The sequence below is a fragment of the Brachyhypopomus gauderio genome, chromosome 14, assembly GCF_052324685.1.
Source record: "Brachyhypopomus gauderio isolate BG-103 chromosome 14, BGAUD_0.2, whole genome shotgun sequence".
In the NCBI taxonomy this organism is placed as follows: domain Eukaryota; kingdom Metazoa; phylum Chordata; class Actinopteri; order Gymnotiformes; family Hypopomidae; genus Brachyhypopomus; species Brachyhypopomus gauderio.
In genome coordinates, this window is record NC_135224.1 from 10,527,686 (window position 1) to 10,550,053 (window position 22,368).

At 38.3% G+C, this 22,368-nt stretch overlaps 2 protein-coding genes across 2 annotated transcripts; both read right to left on the reverse strand.

Annotated features, from left to right (window-relative positions):
- Positions 1-27: 27 nt before the first annotated feature.
- LOC143475390 (uncharacterized) lies at positions 28-2,750 on the reverse strand. The gene is made up of 5 exons (XM_076973247.1): positions 2,452-2,750; positions 1,634-1,993; positions 1,401-1,530; positions 1,199-1,256; positions 28-604 (listed from the first exon to the last, which is right to left on the reverse strand). Exons 1-5 carry the CDS (start codon positions 2,498-2,500, stop codon positions 341-343), a joined length of 861 nt encoding a protein of 286 aa, XP_076829362.1. The 5' UTR covers positions 2,501-2,750; the 3' UTR covers positions 28-340.
- A 9,854-nt stretch (positions 2,751-12,604) lies between these two features.
- On the reverse strand, positions 12,605-22,330 carry nat16 (N-acetyltransferase 16). The gene is made up of 4 exons (XM_076972848.1): positions 22,195-22,330; positions 18,142-18,365; positions 17,813-18,037; positions 12,605-17,596 (listed from the first exon to the last, which is right to left on the reverse strand). The coding sequence occupies exons 2-4, from the start codon at positions 18,355-18,357 to the stop codon at positions 17,030-17,032; spliced, it is 1,008 nt and encodes a 335-aa protein (XP_076828963.1). The 5' UTR covers positions 18,358-18,365; positions 22,195-22,330; the 3' UTR covers positions 12,605-17,029.
- Between the last annotated feature and the right edge of the window lie 38 nt (positions 22,331-22,368).

The following is a 22,368-nucleotide window of genomic DNA, read 5'->3' on the forward strand; positions in this document are numbered from 1 at the left end:
GGAATGAGAATGTATACAAAATATATACTTTATTCTGTAAAATTCCATATATATTATACATAGAATGTACTCAATACATTTAATTATGTACAAGTGATAACAAAAGAAAGACAAAATATATACTTTAGGACAATGTGCAAGCAAGCTCAAAAAGTTTTTAGAACATTAGTAATGACAAAGAACTGGAATTTTCCCAGTTGGAAAATTTTCTTTCAGCTTCTGCTGGGTCAGAATTGTTGCTTCTCTCCTTTTGATCATTTGATGACATAGTGCATTTTTGTTTCGGTAGGCTATTTGGGGAAAATTTAAATTTCTAGTGGATACTGAATAAAATCTGTGTTCAGTTGTTGCTGTCTGTCATAGTAACCTCTGGGCTTTTGGGCCTGTCCACTTCATCTGTCTGTGGTTGAGGGTGCTCTCCTAAACGGTAGTAAATCTTTGAGCCGGGTGGTGATCCTTGTGTTGATACACGGGCTCTGCCCTGGTATGCCTTCCACAGGCGACCATAGTACAGGTCATTTTTAATCTTCGCATATAGCTTTGTGGGGTCAAAGCCAGACGAAGGGGCAGGATGTCGTACTTCTTGTGCATTTTCTGTGTATGTCTGAACAAACACAACAGCACATCGCATATTTTCACTGTATGTTTTCATTTTAAATAAGGCCTGGGCAAAATTTCTCATGATAACTGCTTTGAAAGGGAAAGCTGAATTACCCTTTCCCTTAGTTAGTACTCGTTATATCACAGCATACAGCTTACCAAGCATCATTTTCAACATTCATACTGATTTTTCTTTTTGATTTACACTGATTCTTACATTTTTTTTGTACATACTAGTAAGACTTTTCCATTACTTAATGGAAAATGTTGAAACTGTTATCTGTGACAGAACATACTGAGTGGCTACACACTTTAACATCTTTACAATAGCTTAACCACTGTGCAAGTAGAACATGAGTGAGAAGAATAACCCCAAAAACAGGAAGCTCACATACCACAACTGTAAGCACTTTTATGCCAGGTCAGTTTGAGACCAAGTAGGTATTCATGGAACTTAAAAAGAAGCATTATCCTATTATTTAAAAATTTATGTGAATGTTATTTCTGTGTTTTATTTGTTTATTCTAAAAAAACACACTGTGTGTGTGTGTGTGTGTCTGTGTGTGTATCTTAACTTTTAGCTGCATTTAGTTCATACCTCAGATGGTGTTGATGGGTCTGTGTAATGAGCCTGTTGGACTCGAAACTGCTTTCTCCTAGGATAAGGAATACCTCAGTTAAAAAACTACAGAGAATGTGTTTAAACACATTAGTACAAAAAAATACAATAATATTTATAACAAAGTCAAACATTACAGACATTATCTTTTTTTTCAAAAGGGAGGTGACTGTGGCACTACCTTGTACAGAAACATTTGTGGCAAAGGTACACAGGGGCGATAAAGAAGAAGAGGGAGAGAATGCACCCGACGGTCATTGCTCCCAGCTGTCCAAACAACCCCAGGTCACGGCCTGCCTGCTTGGCTTCAGCTGGACACAGATACACAAACACATGTCATAAGCACAGACATCCATGCGAAAACCAAGATCCGGGCATATGGATTGTGAAAGTGGGCAGATAAAGTCAGAATACTCATTCTGTTATTAGCATTAACGCCGTCATTGTCGCTGATCGTGGTGCACTGCATCAGATGGCCTGACGGAAACGTGATGAACACACAGCAGATTTGTCCGATGTCGGCTAAAGGCGTCTTCTCCAGGGAAAGTGATACGGAAGAGCTCAGATGTCTACCCTCAATGCTCACTCTGTCACTGTACTCAGGGGGAACGTAGGTGCCGTAAACGGGATGAAAGGTGCCGACTTTGGTGTGGTTAGGCCACTGTATCTCCCAGTTGACCTGGGTTAGATTCTCATGTCCAGACAGTTCACAGGTCAGGATAAGGCTCTCTACTTCCTTTCTGTAACTGATGATTATACTGCTGTTGGAGATGCCTGTTGAAAGAGAATAAACAAAATAAATAGAAATAGCCAAGCTGTTATGATTGTTCTGTTGATAATCCTCTTGGCTGTCGTGCTGCCACAGTTTTGACGCTGTCTGTACTTCTAGTTGCTAAATGAGATATTTGTATTTGTGAATATGTACACTGATACCTAGTGGCAAAGGCCGCTCTCTGTCTTTAATTTTAAGGGTACACTGTGGTGACTGTGGTTTGATCTCTTGCATGCATGCATGTTCAAACCGGTCCAAGTCACATCTGTGTCCATTCTTTTCTTTTAAGCATTATCATTTTCAGCTGACATCTGAATGTCTTACATCTGACATCTGACTCCTCGCATTACAGGTTTCCAGTACCTACTAACAACCTGATTACAAATGCTTTGTAAAGTTGTATAAGATAGATAGATAGATAGATAGATAGATAGATAGATAGATAGATAGATACCGATACCTGCGTGCAGAAAGGTGATGATGAAAAACAAACGGAGTGAATTCGTCATGGCTGTTCTCCCACACAAACACCTTCAGGCCGATTACTCTTTCTTTACTCTGTTCAGTTTTCACTCCAATGGCTTACAAGGGTAAGCCAGACGATGAAGAAGAAGAACCAAAATGGCTCTGCTCTGCATATATTGTGCTGGCAAGGGACCGGCGGCATTGATTTTTCAGGGTCCTCTCAAACGCAGGCTCTGCCTCTCAGATCAGCTCATGTTTGTACACTACCATCTCACTCATAATCTAACAGGCCTGAGGAGGAAGGAAGTGACATCCTGTGCTCTTTAGCACGTGGGAGTTTCCGTAAAGCTCAGTTCTTACTCTGAAATTACGCAGGCCAAAGCTGTGCTTGCACAAAAGTGTGTCTGACGATGTAATCACTTTCAGCTCTAAGAGTGTATGTGTGTGGAGAATTGCTCTGTGTGCTTTTCAATTCTTCTTTCAATGTGACAGAGAGCATGACTTTGTTCAGTCTAACAGTGCAGGTGATATTAAGATGCCCCTAAGATGCTTTTGAAATAAGGTCTACCCCCTGAAAGATCTATGCCTGGAGGTCAGCATGCCTTATTAGGTACTTACTTCATATACACTCACAAGCCACTTTATTAGGTACACCATGCTAGAACCGGGTTGGACCCCCTTTTGCCTTCAAAACTTTCTTAATCCTTCGTGGCATAGATTCAACAAAGTGGAAACATTACTCAGAGAGACTGACCCAAATTGACATGATAGCATCATGCAGTTGCCTCAGAAACCAGTCTGAGATGATTTGTGCTTAATGACATGGCGCATTATCCTACACAGATAGGCTGTGGCATTGACGTGATGCTCAGTTGGTACTAATAGGCCCAAAGTGTGCCAGGAACAAGGCAGGATGGACATGCTTTCATGTTGTTGACGCCAAATTCTGACCCTACCATCTGCACCAGAAATCAAACTTCTATTGTCCAATTTTGGTGAGCCTGTGCGAATTGTAGTCTCAGTTTCCTGTTCTTAGTTGACAAGAGTGGCACCCGGTGTGGTCTTCTGCTGCTGTAGCCCATCCGCCTCAATGTTTGATGTGTTGTGCGTTCAGAGATGCTCTTCTGTATGCCTCGGTTGTAGCGACTGGTTATTTGAGTTACTGTTGCCATTCTATCAGCTCAAACCAGTCTGGCCCATTCTCCTCTGACCTCTGGCATCAACAAGGCATCTGCCGTTCACTGGATATTTTCTCTCTTTCTGACCATTCTCTGTAAACCCTAGAGATGGTTGTCTGTGAAAATCTCAGTAGATCATCAGTTTCCGAGACCAGTCTATCAGGCACCAACAACCAATGCCACGTTCAAAGTCACTTAAATCACATTTCTTCCCCATTCTGATGCTCAGATTGAACTGCAGCAGATCGTCTTGGCCATACCTACATGCCTAAATGCACTGAGTTGCTTCCATGTGATTGTCTGGTTCAACATTTATGTTAATGAACAGTGGGACAGGTGTACCTAATAAAGTGGCCAGTGAGTGTGTGTATGTGGAGTTTAGCCATACAGTCAAATCTGCATTATGAAACTTGTGTTTAGTACACCACTTTCTGATAAACTCACTGATATGAAACATGGGGAAAGGAAGTGACATCGAACTTTAGTCTCTCATGCCACAAGGTGTCAGCTGTACTATCATCTGTACAAACCACACTTGTGAAAGTTCCTAATGTAGACCTGAGTTATGTATGGTTAGCAGTGAGATGTTTACCATATCTAACATCAATCCAAGCACAGTTAAACCAGGTTATGTAAGTACACTATTATACATAGAGGAGTGTGTACTTAAATATATGTATATGTATATGTACATACTATGTATGTACACAGATACACAGAAACAAACGCATTTCCTGACTGAACGCAATCCCTCTTTTTCATATGTGCTTGAGCACTGCTATTCCAGCACCGAGCACACCAATTCTCTCCACATTTGTGCACACACAATAATTAGTCTGAATGGGGGTGTCAAGACCATGTTGCCATGGTGACAAATTCCTTCACACCAGTTCAAACACTATGAGCTATTGGCAGTTCATATTATAAACCCTGCAAAAGCAAATTTGTATGTTTATTCCCATTATCTAGGGCACATGGAAAACTGCAAAAGCCCTTGGTGAGAACATGCAACATTTCTAGTCTGAATAAGCTCTTCTCCTTCCTATATGGGCCTGGGTGTTGGTTTATATCTGCCACTGTCTCCAAAATAAAATCGTTTTATTAAAGACTCTGTATCCTGTAGAACTCTGTAGCCAAGATAATATTTGAAATAGTTTTATAAGCAATTCTTCCTCAAACTCATTGGTATGTTCACTTTAATCAAGAGAATAAATTTGGTGCTTATTTTAACCTCTTTTATTCCAAGGACTCCCAGCATGCACTGCTTCCAATCCTTTGATACAGTGAATGTTTGCTGGGATGCTTGTTAGATGCCGATTGGACTGCCAAGCGGAAAGGACCTTGACGAGGCTCACAGAACACCTGGGAAGGTCACATGGGCTCTTTTCACTCACACATGTATAACTTCAAAATGAATGGAGCTGAAAGCTCACAGGCTTCACTGCTGAAAGACGACGCACAGTGGCACAAATGTGAACTACAGACCGAAGGCCTCAACAAGATGCCTCCACAGCCTGTGCACATGTGAAAAGCTTTTTTGATTAATGACTGAGTGCACCTGCACGTTCTGTTTTCCGCACTGCGTTTTAAGATTGTTCTTATGATTGTTCTAATGATCGTCACATTTCTGCTCGTGTGTGGATATAGTTAGTTACAAATAAGCAACATTTTGCATTGTATTCAGTTACTGGAAAATAAACCTTAAGATCTGGGCATTTCAATTCAAACAGAAATTACAAAAGAGAGAGAGATTCATGTTTTCAGTCTCATTGCTGCATTCCTGCCATACTTTAGTGTCTATTCTGGTAAAGTTTTAAATTTAGCATCGCTCTGCTTTCCTTGTTAATGTCTAATTGCCTGTTCCCTCTCACCAAGTGGTTTCAGCATGTCTCTCTCTTCTTATCTGTCTCCTATCGACCATCTGGATGTGGTTGTGGAGAGCAGGACAGAGGGAGGCAGGAGACCTGTGTGTCGTGACTGCGAGCACTTCACAGCGAGGACGAACACACACCTCATTCATTGAAACACAAACGCACTACTGTTGCATTAGTGGGCATACCTGCTGTTTGTTAGGAATCTTAGGACCTTGTCTGAAAATGTCTGGGATGCAAAATGGCCCAGTGATGCAGCGATGTCAGGTATGTCTCATGTGCATAAGCTTTTTCTGAGGACCTCTGTGGACCTTTGAAACCCACGTGCGCTATTTTTAAAACCCACGTGCAGTATTTTTCCACTGCCATGGCTGTCTGTTTGAAGCATTTATGTTGGAATTTGTGTGTGTTCGTCTCTTCACTGATCAAAGAGCCAAGTAGTAAATAGAGGGTGATGAAGTAAGGGGTGATGGAGATGGGACAAATATTGCATGTTTTATTTCATAACACCTCCTATCATCCGGCCCCTATTCGCTCTCTCTCTCTCTCTCTGTCTGTCTGTCTCTCTCTCTCTGTCTCACTTGCTCTCCGTCTCACTTGCTCTCTCGCTCTCAGACTCTTTGTATTGTCATGTGCTTGGCATGGTTGCCTAGGGAAAGACAAAGCCAGCTGGTGTATTTGAGCCAGCTCAACCGCCACCCCACCCCCACCCTTTAACGTTCCAACCTTCCTTCCACCATCCCCATTTCATTCAAAACCCCCATTGCCCACACACTCAGATGCACACAATGCATGACCTCCACTTACCATGCCCATCACTCTTGCAGTCCTTCCCCCCTCCACATATACTGAAGTGCAGAAGAAGGGCATTTGGGAAATTCCATTCAAGAACTGTGTAGTTCATTGCAAGTACCTTATTAGCATGACACACACTGTCTGGACCCTAGGAGAAGCGCATTTTGATCCAAACACATGACACAAACAGATGGTGCTTCTAAGGCAAGTGCCCACAGGAAACAGGATGAAGGCATTATGTGAAATGAAGTAATATTAAGGCACACTTGTTATTGCTATAAACCTAACTGCATCCACTGGTTATACTGAGTTTTGTAAGTGGATTTATAGCATGAATTAATAAATAAACCTAACCCAGAGACATACATAAACCATGAAGTTTAATGACTGTAAGATAACTCCAATTGCTCCTTCTTGTCTGTAGTGATCAAATTGCAGATTTCCCCCTTGAAATCCATTTTGAAGTAGCAATAGTTTATGTACTTTACTAAACTATATACTTTATACTTTACTTTACTATATGCTTTACTTTACTTTACTTTACTATATGCTTTATACTGGAGTACTCGACAGGTATCTTATTTATTCTTGTGTTTAGAAAATAATATATGAAGCCTATGAAAGATTGATTCAACTGTGCTGTGTACCTCCAGGACAAGATTTGAATGATAGGACCAATGCTTTCATTCATGTCAGGCTGCTTGGGGACACATAGAATGTGAACATAAAGTTAAGCTATAGTGCAAAAATAAATGTCGCCAATCTTGACTTATGCACTGTTAGCCGGTTCATAGTGGTCTCCAATTAACATATCTACTATATGTTATATTCAGTTCGAGTCTACCTATCACATTCCAAACTATGACAAAATGCTCAGTCAAAACAATAAATATTCATTAAAAATATTAGTATAAAACCACATTCAAGCCAAGCAACCTTCAGCTGAAGTTCTTTAGGCTTTGATCACAAAAAAATTGCATTTTGTTTCCTTTCTCTATTAAGGAACCTGATCATTCAAGCAATATGGCAATTGTTACATTTGCCTGCATTCCTAAAGCTAGATGGCTCTTAGAACAAAAAATATGTGTGTGTGTGTGTGTGTGTGAGAGAGAGGGTGTATACATATATATACATATATACATACATACATATATATATATATACCCACACCCACACACATACAAGCATTTTGCCTTGTACAGCTGATGAAGGACCTCTGACCTCTGTCTGGAGCATCTTGGTTTTCTGAAGTCATATACATATAACACCAAGTGTAAAGGACACCAAGATAGAAGGGGAGTGGGGTTGAGTCCAGCAGGGAGGGGTCAGTAGTACCACCACCACCTGCTTCTCATGCCAGACAAGTTGAGCTGACCAACATCTGACATTCTCCATTTGTTGTTGCTTAAAATATATAAAGCATCCCAAGTTTGATCCTGCTCTGGTGTCCTTATAGATCAGTCTTACCTCCCTTTGATACTGTTTCTTTTTCATTCTTTGTGTTCATCTCAACAATGACAGTAGTTTTACCATAATCACATGTTTTATCTTCACTTGGAATTAGATGTATTAAAATAATTATCCAATTAATGTGTGTTTGTAAATTATTTTTCTTATAGCCCCCATTATGTCAGTATTGTGTTTTGAAAGTGTTTTGAAAACTTCTATCACTAATAATGAGAGTTTATTATGACTAGTGATGATTGAGTACACTAACTGAAATCCCAACATCCTCTTTCAATGTATTTAATGTCTTTTATGTCCGTGCCTAACATATCCAGTATTCTGTCTTCTATATTCATACATTATATATATATATATATATATATATATATATATATATATATATATATATATATATATATATATATATATGTATGTATTGTACATGTCAGCCAGACTGAAAGTCTTGCACTGTTGTTGTTTAGTACTGTCTATAAAACAGGTGAAGATAAAACAATAAAATACAAAAAGTCTCCAGTACTGAAATTGCAAGGTAAATGAACAAAAAACGAAGAATTACTCCCTCTGTGTTCAAGTCACATGTTCATGTGACTTGATTAAGTCCCCATATATATATATATATATATATATATATATATATATATATATATATATATATATATATATATGAGGACTTAAACGTTTTTGTATGAGCAAAGTATTTTTTGTATTGTTATCTTTTCTTTTTTTTCTCTCTTTTTTTTTGTTTATTGTTAGGAGGTGCAATACAATTCACAATTAGTTTTACACATAGAGACTCTACAACTTAGATTAGTTTTACTGTAGTTTAAAAGAAAACCTACATAAAGCCTTTAAGTGTCCGCACAGGCTACAGTTGACAATGTCTTCATGCCACAGTCAGGGATTGGTGAAGCCATTTTTACATATGGCATATGGCATATTTTTGCCATGTTCAAATGAATTCATGAACATACCTTTCACATGCTTTAAGTGGCCTTCATAAATCCCATCTGTGAGCCTTTTATGTACTATAGTTTAATAGTACATAAAATGCATGTATAAAGAGTTTTACAGAGCTTTTAAATATAGCTCTTCATATCATGTTGCTAGTTCTTGTGTCTCTGACAGTAAAGTTCAAGACAGAAATGTGTTTCAGTATCTTTTCAGTATTGCTTCAGTATTATTTTAGTTTAGGACCACCTCTGTTTTTCTGAAATCCCTGATTGTGGCCTTAGTAACTAATAAGCCTGTACATAACAAGTTATTCACTCAAATAAGCAGATGTCTCATTATGTGCTTCTCTAAGTATTTAGAATGAGTTCTTGACAAACCTTTGCGACACAGCACAAGTAGCATTCATAAACACTATATGAATGTACAATCTAATGTAAAGTGCTACTAACAAAAAGCGAAAAGAATAAAAAATAAAACAGCAACCATATTTTTGATAAATGCAATCGTGCCGTGGGGTTTTACAGAACTTGATTGTAAATGCATCCCCTTTACTCCATGTTCAATGTTATCATAAAACCATTTATGATCACAGTACGCATTCTGATGATCACATCTTTCATGATGGTTATCAAGTTTAATGCCACATGCTATGGGAGTACTTGTGGTTCATTTTGTTAGCTGAATACAAGTAGCATGCCTTTTCCTTTCTGTATACCAAGCTTCCATCAATGCCTGGACTGATTTAATAGTTTTGTGTATAAGTGGAAGTGGGTAAATCGACTTTGCCGCTGTGATGCCCTTGAACATTAACATGCACTGCTGATTAACTGTTTAGCTTCCCGATATCAATTATTATTTTATTTTTATTTTACTTTAAAATCCTTTGTGGCACCATAAATGGAAAACTGATCAAATTTCAGGTGAATCCCGTGATAAGTAAAAAAAAAAATATTTACAATGAAAATAGTGAATTTTTTTACAAGAATAGAACTCCCCTTAAGAAGACCACATAGTATATAGAGCCAAATTTTTCTTCTCCATATAACCATTCATTCAATGGCTCGCTGGCTAAATGATAAAAAAACCTAAAAGAAATGTAATTGGTTTAAAAAAATGTTGCAGTGCCTGCCATAAATTTGTGGGTATATTTGATCCTTTTATACCAAAATTTCACAATGGGCTAGTGTACATAATGTGATAGAGATCTTGATTCCCATTGGATTGACATTGGTCATTACTGCAAGGAACACGTTTTATACAAATTATTGTGGCTCTTGAAACGTAGTGGAAGAAGCCTAATATTGGAATACTGGAATTATCTTTTTAACAACTTCTTAAAACAAACCTAAAACAGAGATTAAACATAAGCTGTAAACACACACAAAAAAATCAACAAAGAATTTCTAAAAGAAAACACAAACAAAAAAGTTAACTAGAGTCCATTAGTCCATTAGTCCTGTATATTGTTTTCATTTATCCTAGAAAAATATACCCAAAAAGCAGAATAAGAGCACGGTCCTTACTAAGACGGCTTAACCCAACATAATGTACAATCCACATACATTTTCTCTGCTACTATATTTTTCCTGAACTGTGTCACAACATCTACTGGTATATCTAACACTTATAGATTAATATTCATTAAGATGTCAAATGATCCTAGTGAAGCTCTAATCAAGAATATAAAGAAAGAAGAATGTTCAGATGCAAACAGTGACGGCACTTCACAATATTAATAAAACACAAGCAGGAACAAGGAAAAATGTTACTACTGAGCATTGTCCTAGTAAACAAAAAATGCTCATTATGTATATGGCTAGGTTTACACCAAAAAATATCTGTGAATGTGTATGTGTTCATGTCTCTGTATGTAAGCAAGTCATTTAAAGCAGATAACCCTATGGTAATAATTAGCCTAAATACTTCTTGGGTTAAGTCTTACTGAAAACATCAGGACAAGATCTCGCAATCAAGTGTACATTTGTATGTGTGAATTTAAAGTTACTTTGCTTAGTGTTAACCTAGCCACATGCTCAGTGTCAACCCCTTTACCCCTCCCCCCTCCTCACTCATGCAACATGCACATCTCAAAGATCTCTCAGGGATTGAAAGTTTTTTTTAAAAAAACATGTTGTATTTAAAATAGCTTTGCATCTCTCACAATTTCTTGAAAAAAAAGAAAAAAAATTCAATTCAGTTGAAATCACTGCTTAATAATAAGCAGTTTTACTGGGTTGTAGAAAAGTACCTTAAAAAAACAAATACATCATAATGCCTCTGAACGGCATTGGAACTGCATACTCACCCCCTTGATTAACAGTAATGCTATGAGTTTTCTACAGGATGTCTCACCTCAGCCAATTTGGACTGCATAAGAGATTAGATTGACCTTGCCTTAGTGTTTATGTTTTCTTCAGGTACCAAAAATGGAGAATAAAACAGAGACTGTGTCTGTGGACCTCGGTGAGACTCGATGAAGGGGAATGAAGGACAAATAAACTCAACAGCTACTGCTGCATCAAAGGGATGGACTACACAGGCACTCAAACCCCTGACTTACAGAGGAACCTGCCATCCGGTTATGATGATCACAGGAGGTGTTGTGGTCATCACCCCCAAATCCAGTCCCCTGGGACAGGTACATACTAGTACAGACCATGGCCATTTAGTTGGACCCTATGAATAGCAATGATGTTAAATAAATGCTGACATTATGATGGAAATGACCATGTCTTTGATAATCCTCTATGTTTCATGTGGATAACAGAAATCTCTAGCAGGCACATCATTTATTTCCATTGTTACTTTTCAGCTAACGTTATTATCATTTTTATGAGGGAGTTTTTCCTGATTGCTCTTAAAAAGAGCTGATTAGTGACAGGGCCAAACAGGTCCATGCTATCTTAGATGCACCTTCGACTTAAGTTATAAACTGAAGTCTTTGGTATGAACTAACAAGGTTTGGGCAAGCCACTGTTAAAATGTACCTGATACACATCATTCTAAGATTCAGGGTGTACACCTAAAACCATTATAATGGTGTCTTTAGAGGAACTACCTGAGGAGCAGTTATCTGGACAACTGAATGACCATGACTGGTACAGAAAATTACAGTAAAGTTCTACTCATAGTTTTTATGTGATTAGAATGCAACAGTGTGTGTATCTTAAATATAAAGAATAAAAAAAAAATCATAAAAGTTTTGTAGGTACAGTAGGTTATTAGTACAAGACAACTTAATGAAATCAGTGTCATTTACATAGCATAACCTTAGAACACATGCACCAACATCCGGTTGCAGATAACTTCCAAACACAGCACCTAAAAATATATAGATGAAATGCTATTAAACAGCATGTCTTGTAGTTGGTAAAATAACATTTGCATGCTGTTGTTATGTGGCTCACAAGCATATTCAGCCTTATCACCTGAACATGTAAAACTCAGTCTTCAAATGCATAGCAAAGGAATCACAAAGTCACAGGGCTCAAAATTCAAACAAAGGAATGCATTCAATAATGTCTGGGATATATGGTCATGGCTCACTCTCTCTGCCCAGCCTTTCAACCTCCCTTGCTAACTCTTTCCATCCAAAGCTCCAGAGGGACAATCTGGGTATAGGTTTAGGTGGAAGGTGAGGGAACTCCACCCTGAACAAGCTCAATTACTGCAAGATGACACCACAAGAACTCACTGGATCCTCTTTCACTCAGTCCAAGAGGGACAGCAAGACACGCTCTTTGGATGAAAGTATATTCTATTAATGTGTACCTGGTAAAATCCCACTGTATAACATGAGCAAAATTTGGTTACACACATTTATATATATATATATATATATATATATATATATATATATATATATATATATATATATATATATATATATATATATATAGTGTTTTTACTGTTGTGGTACATATGGAGGAAGGCTGTCAAGATACATGGAGACGTGGCTATTAAGTAGACTCAGTAGCAGCTAGTTAATCCATGGACCTCAAAGGTCTTTCCTTTCTGATCATGACTAGGCCTTATTGTATACCAAACCAAATCCAGACCAGTGACTTAATTGTGGTGTCTCTACTGCTACTACTCTTTAGTAACCTAATCCTGGCCATGCATACTGCTAACTCCCCCTTGCCATCATTACCACAGCTATGGCTTTCACCACGGTGTACAGCCTGTTTCAAGACGTGAAAGGGAAAATACTTTTTTCGTGGACATGCTTGCAGATGTGAAACATGTACTTGTCAACCAGCATATGTTTAGTGTATCCCTAAGATTGGTCAGCCAAATGCAAAAAAGGACCCTTGGCAACTTCTTGCGCACTACTATTGAAGTCGATCTGTTCTGGGGGCGTTATAAAAGTCCTCTGAAGGCAGGAACTGAGCTCACAAGGGAGGCTTAGGACTAGAACTCCGATTACAGATTGACAAACTTAACTTTCATATGTATATGCATAACAGTTGATATTTCAAGTAATCACCATAGTGTGAGCTATTTCATTATTTCAGCAGTAAATATCCAACATGTCTGCTAACAACATACAGTTTGTGTTAGCATGCCATGTAAGTTTCTAAGAAAGCAACAAACATGAGCTCCGTATACACAGTACAGTTACCAATGTTTCAGCCTTGTGCCCTTCACAGTTACCTCCACCTCAACACAGTACATATGCATGTATTACCCTTCATAACACATACCTCAACTACCTTATTTATTAGGAGCTAATAACAGTTAGAAAGGAACAAAAGTGTGAAATGTGGGAAAAAAAGGAAGGAAAAAAACATTCACATTTGCATACACAACTAAAACAACACCCATTTCTTCCTGTAGGTCAGTATAATCTATCAACAGAGTGTGTGTGCTTTGAAGAGGGAAAAACATGTATATGGCCTCTACACAACGACACTGATTCTCATACTGAGTCTGTGACTAATACACAGATCAAGAAATCACCAGTCATACAACCAGATGGCAAATATGAGATGGAGTGTAAAATACCAGGTGGAATTTGTGTCAAAAAATATTAGCTTTCTGGTCAACTTATTTCCAATTATTTCCAAATAATTATATATTATTATATATAAATTAAAAATTTGTATGTTTTGCCTCTTAAAACACACGATGTATACACAGTAAAAGCTTCACACACTTTGTAGGGCAACTCTTGTCTTGAAGACAATACATACTGCAATAACAGTTATTATACCCCTTCAGAAAACATTTTTTCAAACATAATTACATTTTTATTTTGCTCAGCATGACAGCATATGACCTTAATAAATGAAGAAAGATCTGCAGGCATGTTTCCAACTTGGCATGATTTGAACAATTTTAAGCACTGATCAAAATCTTAATTGCTTTTTTGTGGAAGCTAAGTGCCATATTCACAGGTAGGTGACATGCTGTTCAGTCTAAAACACACCAAGACTGGGGTTTCAGAAACATTTGTATTTTCAAGAATAAATTAAGAGAGAGATTGCTGACCATTATCTGTCTAAATCAAATGTGCGTGCATAACACCTGATCTTGGGAAGGCCTACATAAAATGTTTGCATACTATTCAGAAACAAGCCCAACATTGATCTTTCTTGATTTATCACCCAAAAACAAAATAAAAACCTTTTAAATAATTTTGAATTTCAGGTGTCAGAATCTTAATAGGATGTCTCTGATGAATTGGCCTTCAATTCATTAAAGACCTTAGACATGTTATGCATATTTGACATAACTACAAGACCCACATAGTGCACTCCAAGGAAAGATGGGAAAAGAGGGCCTCCTTTTCTTAAGTGGTTGTTCAGAGTTCATAAAGTGAAATCCAGCCTTTATCACCATGACAAAGACATATACTAAGCTATCAAGGTAACTATGAAACCTTAATGGGTCGTTTGTTTTGATTTGTGTCTTGTGGACACATTATAGACTAGTTATGTAAGTACTATATGTTGAGTACTTTAATCCTCTCGTAGGACTACAGCATCAAGTGGTGTACGCCATTCTGGCCATTTTGTCATTAAAAATAAAATACAAAAAGAAAACAGATTAACCAAAAGACAAATTAAATTGCACTTTCAAAAATAAATAATCCAAACCATAACATTACAGTAAACATTTGCTAGCAGAACAGAAACAAGAGACCTGATTTATCAGAGATCCCTGACTCCCGAACTATTACTTCAAACACATCATAAAGGGTTGCTCATTCTTTTGACCTCAGACTCTCTGGCAACTGAAAAAAGTAATATTAAAAAAAGAAGAAACATTCTCATTGACAGAATGGCCAGTATGAACACTATTATAGTGGGTTGCCCTTGTTTAAATCACAACCCTTTAAAATATTTAGCTCTCATAATTTGGTAGCCAAATTGGTGATAACCATTTTTGACAAGGCAGAGAGGGGGAGAGTGTGGATTGGCCATGGTGTACTTGCTTGCTTGATTTGTGCATCTTCAGCCTTGGATGCTGGAACACCGTGTTTGAAGGACGAGGATCTTCTTCCTTGGTGGTGACCATCATACTTCTTTTCTTTCAGCATCATCAATGTCTGTTCACACCCTCAGTAGCTTGGGTAGCGAGGGACTCATTTCCATGGTGCTCTTCCCAAGCCATCCACAGACTCAACACTGTGTTCTTTTGTGGTTGCTTTCTCCGAGCTCTTCCAGGATGGCTGATTTGAATTTATGGTCAGTGTTCCCATTTTTGTCATCATTGCTTTCTGTTATCTGTTTCATGATGTTGGTCAGTGTTCTTCAGGCTTTAACTTCATGATGAAAACTGTTTATTCTCCAAACATCCCTTTTACAGTCAAGGTTGGAAGTGGCAATCTTCTTTTTAATCTCCAAATTGAGTATTTTCTTTTTCCAAAATAAGTTCAATGTTTTATCTTTGTTTGCTGTTAAAATTGTTATATCTCCTGAGGCAGACAAAGAGGTGAATTATTTTGGAATGCACTGTAAAACTGATTAAAAAAAAATCAGCAGCACCACTAGGCTGCCAAGATCATTAGTGTATTATAAAACTGGAGCTTGTCTATGTCCAATATGCCATTGAAGGTCTTTCAACTTAAATTTCGGTGGTCAAAAAAAGTCAATATGTGGATCTTCATCGGTCTTCAAAAACTTGTTTCAGAGCATTGTAGATCCTCTCAAATGGATTACTAACAATGAACCCCTGGACAATGTTAGTATGTTGAATGTTTCCCTTTTCATATCATTCAAAGTCTGTCAGTTAGTCATTTGATAATTACACAAACTTGTCAACTAAAAACTAAAACTCTTATTAATGGCTAAATAAAATTTTTGCCCTTAACCATATAACAAATGATTTAGCAAATAAGCCTATATGAGCATTGTTGTAGTAAATGTTCAATATTGCACATTACATCTACAGTGCATTTCTTTCAAGAAAAGTAATGTTTTTCCTACTGCTGTTGTTGTTAAATATATGTATCGATACAACAATAATAGTAAAGAAGGTCAGTGGCATAAAATAAAACAAACATTTAAGACTGTAATATCAAAAGAGCAAATTTCACTGTCGGACATCAAATCTTGTATGTTTAGTTTTTAAATACTACAAAGCATTTCCTGATGAAAACACAGCAAATAAGTTAGGAGACGTTTTAGTAACCTAATAGAAAATATAATTATGATTGTGTTTAAATAAAACAGATAAACTTTGTTTTCCCTGAGAAAATGCTAGTTACTTTAAATTACACTGCTTCCCAATGTCTTCAAAGTATTCTAGATTTCCTTCTGGGCATTCTATGAGTAAGAATGAAATGTAGTTATATTTTATTTTACCCTCAATAGTAGCAGCTACAGTGCAACATTCAGACAAAGTAGTCTCTAAAGCAACCATCTCACCATCTAAAGTAAGATATCCCATTCAGATTATCATAAAGTGCCTTAAAGATTGTGCAGTCTTATTTGCAACTGAGCATGTGTCGATGCGCACATGCCATACTGCATACTGAAATAAGTTATGCATCCTAACAAGCATTTCTATTTCCACTGATTTCGTTTTCATTGTTACTATTTTGATTAATTTGTTGTTTCATTTTCTTGCAATTGAAACTTTACTATAGTTATTAAACTAACTGTGAGACTTCAAGTATATTTCAGTTTAACTAGTAGGACATTTAGACCTCTGCTGTTATTTCTAGGAGTAAAGTTTTGTTCTGGGGCAGGATATGAAAGGAAACCATCTGAGAGATGTCAAAGCTCTTCCAATTTGAGTTTGGTATCTGGGTGTGAGGAGAGGGGCATCTTTAGTTTCTCATTCACAGCTGGTATCCCTCCTTGTGCTACACAACATCAGACTCCACCACACACTGCTCTGTATATTCCTTCACCAGCTCCACTTTCAGGGTCTCCTTGAAGAAGTCAGCCATGGGCCTCCACAGTGGGGGATCTAGGAAAACCTGGCACATCACATGACCCTTCAGTGTATCGGTGTGGGTCTTCAGGTGGCACAGAAGTTGCTGCAGAGCCAGGTCCAGGTCTTTGCCAAACATGTCAATGTTGAGGTAGTACCAGTCATCACCGATGGGCACAGGGATGGGGTAAGTGCACAGGCTCGCCATGGATGGGCAGGTGATGTCATCCACCATCCAGTCGATGTCTTTCTTCAGCAGGATCGCCATGTTGCTGGGCAGAGGCTTGAAGGGTTGCCAGTCCTGCACAATCGTGCCATTGGGTAGGATGTCCTGCATCATCCCATGGTTCAAAAAAATCTGAAGAACTTCTGCTGGCTCCAAACGCACTGGTGTACTGGAAGGGGGCACGCTATCTCCTGCAGTGCCCATGTTTAGCCCAAGCTCAGCAAAGCGTAGCTTTAGGTCTTCAGCACAGAAGCGGACCAGAAGGATTCCCTTTGAACAGCAGTTTAAAGATGAAGTGAGAGAATGTTACCTAGATATCAGCAGTACTTTCTGTTTAGAAATGATGGCATACTTACCTGTGGTCTTATATGACCAGATCAAATAACTGAAGCATTTACACTGACTGTCCATTAAAGGGTCCATGCAAATACAAACCTCCATACAAATACAGTGTAAGCTACAGTAATATTATCAAGTGGTGTTTACCTGTTTGGTGATGAGCCTGTACTTCTGGAAGTCCTTGGCCCCCAGTTGGTCATCTCTGGTCAGTCTGCTCACTTTAACTTCAGGGTACTTGGCTTTCACAAGCTGTGAGCAAAAGCGAAGCAGTACCCCGGCCACGCCCTTGCCCCTCTCCTGAGGCGCAACACGGAGCCCCTCCACCAGCATCGTCTCCCCGTCATCAATAACACACACTGACTCAAGTGCAATCTGGGAAATGTAGTTGAAGGGGTTGCTGAGTGCTAAGATTCATTCATAGCATATGTAGAGTATAAATAATCATTATCGGTGGCATTAGTGGCCAATGGTCTTACCACTTTGTCTTGCTTGCGAGCTAGGATGACTGTGCGGTTGGTCTCCTGCAGCCACGCCTGAAAACGGCTTGGGAGATAATCTAGGCCCCCGTAGATATCCTGGCTCATAGCCATGATGTCATCAAAGTCCTCTTCAGTGGCTACAGTGAACTGCAATTCATTGTGGGGATGCACCTCTGGGAGCTGGTGGCAAGGCAGGCTGTTCTCAATCTTCATCTTTATTGCTGAAGGCAGGAGAAATGGCAGAATAATGAAAACAAACATTCTCTAAGGTTCAGTCTCGGACAATAAGGAGTATCTAACGCATGCTTTCGTCTCCTGTGATCCCTTCTCGGTTTTATTACTTATTGTTATTTAGACCTTGGATGTGAACAGCCTTTCATATCAGCATTCTTCATGCTAGTTGTTCATGCTAAATCTAATCCATATCAGACAGAGCCTTTGAGAAGATTGTCTTACTACAGAACCACAAAAAAGCCTTTCCCACAAAAGTGGATATCACCAAAAGATCAGCCCAAACAATGACTTCCAGTCAGGGTCACGCCAGGTCTAAGACATGATGGCATAGTCCTAACCTCCCTGTGCCAGACTGGCAGTCGGTTTACGTGACTAGGAGCAACCGTGACTAATTTCCCCTTCCCTTCTTTTTCTGTATCTCCAGAAAAAAGGTAGAAGAGGTTGGCGTGCAAATGCAGTATGTGCAGGCGTGCATGTATGGGCAGGGAGGGGAAGAAGATTTTGAACTGACTAGGGATCTAAAATTTTCATCTGAAAATCAACAGACAGTTCCCAGAGAAAACGCCGTCTAGCCCCTGGGTTATGGACCGTGTGAAAGACAACCGTGTATTTTTCCATCCGTACGATGCTGAAATGTGAGAAATGTCCATCAACGTGTTCTTTGACAGCTGATCTGAGTCCTGCAGAAAAAAACAATTGGATTATGGGTAGCCTACTTATTTGTGAACATGTGATGGGAGTATCGCCTATCAGCATGTTCTTGGACAGCTTATTTTGGTGCAGCAGAGACACAAAAGGATTATGATGCTTGCTTGTGAGCTTGCTACAAAAGTGTTCATTCATGGTTCATTTGCTGAAAGTACCACAGCACAGTTTGATTTCCCATTGCACATGTGACCAACTCTCTTAGTCCTTCATTTACCCTTCCATTTGTACTACACTGTGCATTTTACCTAATTAAATGATGGATCGTTGTTTTGAGCTGAATCAGTGGTTGTCTGTCAGTGGTTTGTTGTGGACTAATTAATGTGCGGTCTCCTCTCTCCCATCTGCAGCCCTTATTTACCTTTAAAACCTTACTGGAAGCTCTCCAGACACCAGTGATAAAATCCCATTGCATTAGTGCAAGAATAAATGCTTGGCTACAACAACTATAGCATAAGGAAATACATATGTAAAAGGAACAGTATTTCATTTGAATAGTGAACAACTAATAAACACATAATAAACAATTATTTATAATACATTATTTATAAGATCAGTCAGTCCATCAGCGAGGCCAATAATAATGGTTATGTAACTTGTCTATATGGATGCTTTTTATGTTTATGAGCATACTATTATGCATTGTTCATTATTCAGATTACTGAAATTACCTGGCTTTCACAAAAATGGTGATTTCATGAATGTGAGTTACCACAGAAGGTTATTGTGAACACCCTGAATCTTATTTTTATATAGCGCTGAAAGAGTGTTAAATTAGTCCATAAATATAAGACTATCTCAGTAATGACAACAGTATGCTAAATTAACAAATCAAAATGTTTATGATGATTCTTTCAAAACTTTATTCTCTTGGTCATATTAAATTATTTACTCTACATACCTTTTGTTCCATAAAAAACATGCACTACAAACAAACTGAAGTCTGATTAACTTGCTAGAACCAAGTTCACAATAACATAATACTTCATTTAGACAGGCAAAATATGATTAAGGAAAATAAAAATAGCATAATAACAACTGTGCTGATGAGCACTGAATTAACAAAAATAAAATTAGATGCTTTAGACATTATAGATTAATCAATAGGATGAGATCCAAGGGCTTGCTGGAGACATCACTTCTGCCCACATATATGTTCAAAATTCAGAGCTGGGTGGAGGGTATGTTTTGGAATTCATTTTCTCATTTGAGTGGTGGTCACTGTAGTCTTGTCACTGGGCTATATTTATGTATCGCATAATAGCAAGCCATCTTCAATCAGAATAACACTCTCCTATAGGGTAGTAGCAGATTAATATATGAAACATTAACAAAAATATGTGCTATACGTGGTAAATATAAGAGAAATAGTGAAAGTGACAAATAGCAAGAGAATACCTGGAATACATATCTTCACTTGTCCAAATATATTTATACAATATACATATTCTACTGTGATACACATTGCTATCCAATCAGTACCCATATTTGCATTGCCCCAAAAATTGTTTCAAGAAAATATCTGCTTCTTAAGCTATCCTTTCCAAACCAAGCCATTTCCAGTGAAAGCTCCAATTTATTTGAAAGAAAGCACTGTATGTTGTAATAAGTGTTGATTACTTGTGGATGTTATGACCCGATCTACTCAATGACTTTGCGGTATTTTGAGCTACACCTAAACTGAGTGCGAGCCATAAAAACTAGCCAAGCGCGACCCTGCTGCATGCCCTCCATCACTGCACCACACAGCCCGCACCACCCTCCCAATAACTGTGTGGTCAGCCATTGGAGGTTCTCCTCAACCAGGGCTAACGTACAAGGAGAGTAAAATACTGTTCTGTTAGAAATTTAAAAAGGCTCATTTAAGGACAGTTGTTTATTTATGCCTTTCTTTTTGTTCCTTTCTTCATGGTATACAACAGTTCTACTCATTTGAGATTGAGAACCTCTTAAAATATGTTTGCACATTAAAAATGCATGTCCCCCTGTATGTTCTAATGAAGTAGGTTAAACAACAGAGTACAGACAACACAATCATCAACCTGTCTGACATATTTATGCACCATCCCCCAGTACTCCCTCTCTCTGCCTTCCTCTCTCTTTTGCAAACACAACCAGAACGCAATCTAACATGCCTAGATTTTCACAATTTTAAGGACTTCTGTTCGGTCTGTGGAGCACACAGATACGAATGAGAAAATCAACCTCATACAGTTCGATTCTAATTGTAATGGACACAAGGTCGTGAGCTTCATAAATTATGAGACCCTGTTCACAGCATCCTTGCATGTGCTACATCCGCCCCGCCCCCACACGAGAACTGTATGTGTCATAAACTGCAATTCATTCGATCACAATTTGCTAATTACAACAGCTGACCATACAGGCTTAAAGTATTTTTAAATGGTCATATATCATAAATGAACGGAGGGTTACATGTGTAATATATATATATATATATATATATATATATATATATATATATATATATATATATATATATATATATATGTACACGGTTTTTCTTCATTCAGTGGTGGATGCGGATAAGACATGTAGGATAGGTCACTGCTGTGAGATGCACAGAGCATACTGACAAAGTAATCAATGGGAAAACTGCAAAAGTCAAAGGAACAGGATTTTTCCCACGCCGTGATCCGTTTTCCAGTAGCAGGGGAAACACCAGCACCGCTAAGGAACCGCATAGGCGCGCGCCAATACAGCAATTACGCACACATTCAACTTGACCTGGTTATATACGCAGACATAAATATCAATCGCAGTTTTCAAACATATAGCCATCTCATTTAATCATCCCATCGTCTGTGAAATTTCATACAAAATGGCCGTTGGGGATGGGGTGGATAGCGGGGGGTAAAAAGAGGATCGAATACATTAAATGAATGCTGTTGCCTGAAAACGACTAAAATCAGCAACACAACTAGCAAATTTTGACGTACAATTCATAAGAAATCCAGACATAGTATCTTCATATTTCATAAAATGCCTGTCTGTAATGCAGACTCCTTGGATGCATAGCAAGTGGCATGACATCATTATGAACGTACAGTAAAATAGGATGATACAAAATGTTCGTGGAATTTTACCCACCTTGGTAGGAGGCTGAGGGCGTTTGATGTAGCCTAGAAGAAAGCGACCCTGGATAAATAGGTGCAGAGGAAATGTAAGTTACAGTCAGTATTCAGTGACTCAATTGAAAAGAGAATTTTAACCTCGACCGCTTCAGGTTCTTAATATATTCCTTCTAGACTCCTCCCACAATCC

What these genes read in the sequence shown, in the direction of transcription:
- LOC143475390 (XM_076973247.1), bottom strand. Translation starts at nt 2,500, where the DNA reads ATGACGAATTCACTCCGTTTGTTTTTCATCATCACCTTTCTGCACGCA. An exon ending in CATCACCTTTCTGCACGCAG is followed by an intron (nt 1,994 to 2,451) that starts GTATCGGTATCT and finishes CTCTTTCAACAG; the next exon opens with GCATCTCCAACAGCAGTATA. An exon ending in CACAAATGTTTCTGTACAAG is followed by an intron (nt 1,257 to 1,400) that starts GTAGTGCCACAG and finishes TCCTTATCCTAG; the next exon opens with GAGAAAGCAGTTTCGAGTCC.
- nat16 (XM_076972848.1), bottom strand. Translation starts at nt 18,357, where the DNA reads ATGAAGATTGAGAACAGCCTGCCTTGCCACCAGCTCCCAGAGGTGCAT. An exon ending in CTCGCAAGCAAGACAAAGTG is followed by an intron (nt 18,038 to 18,141) that starts GTAAGACCATTG and finishes TACATTTCCCAG; the next exon opens with ATTGCACTTGAGTCAGTGTG. An exon ending in ACAGGCTCATCACCAAACAG is followed by an intron (nt 17,597 to 17,812) that starts GTAAACACCACT and finishes TGCTGTTCAAAG; the next exon opens with GGAATCCTTCTGGTCCGCTT.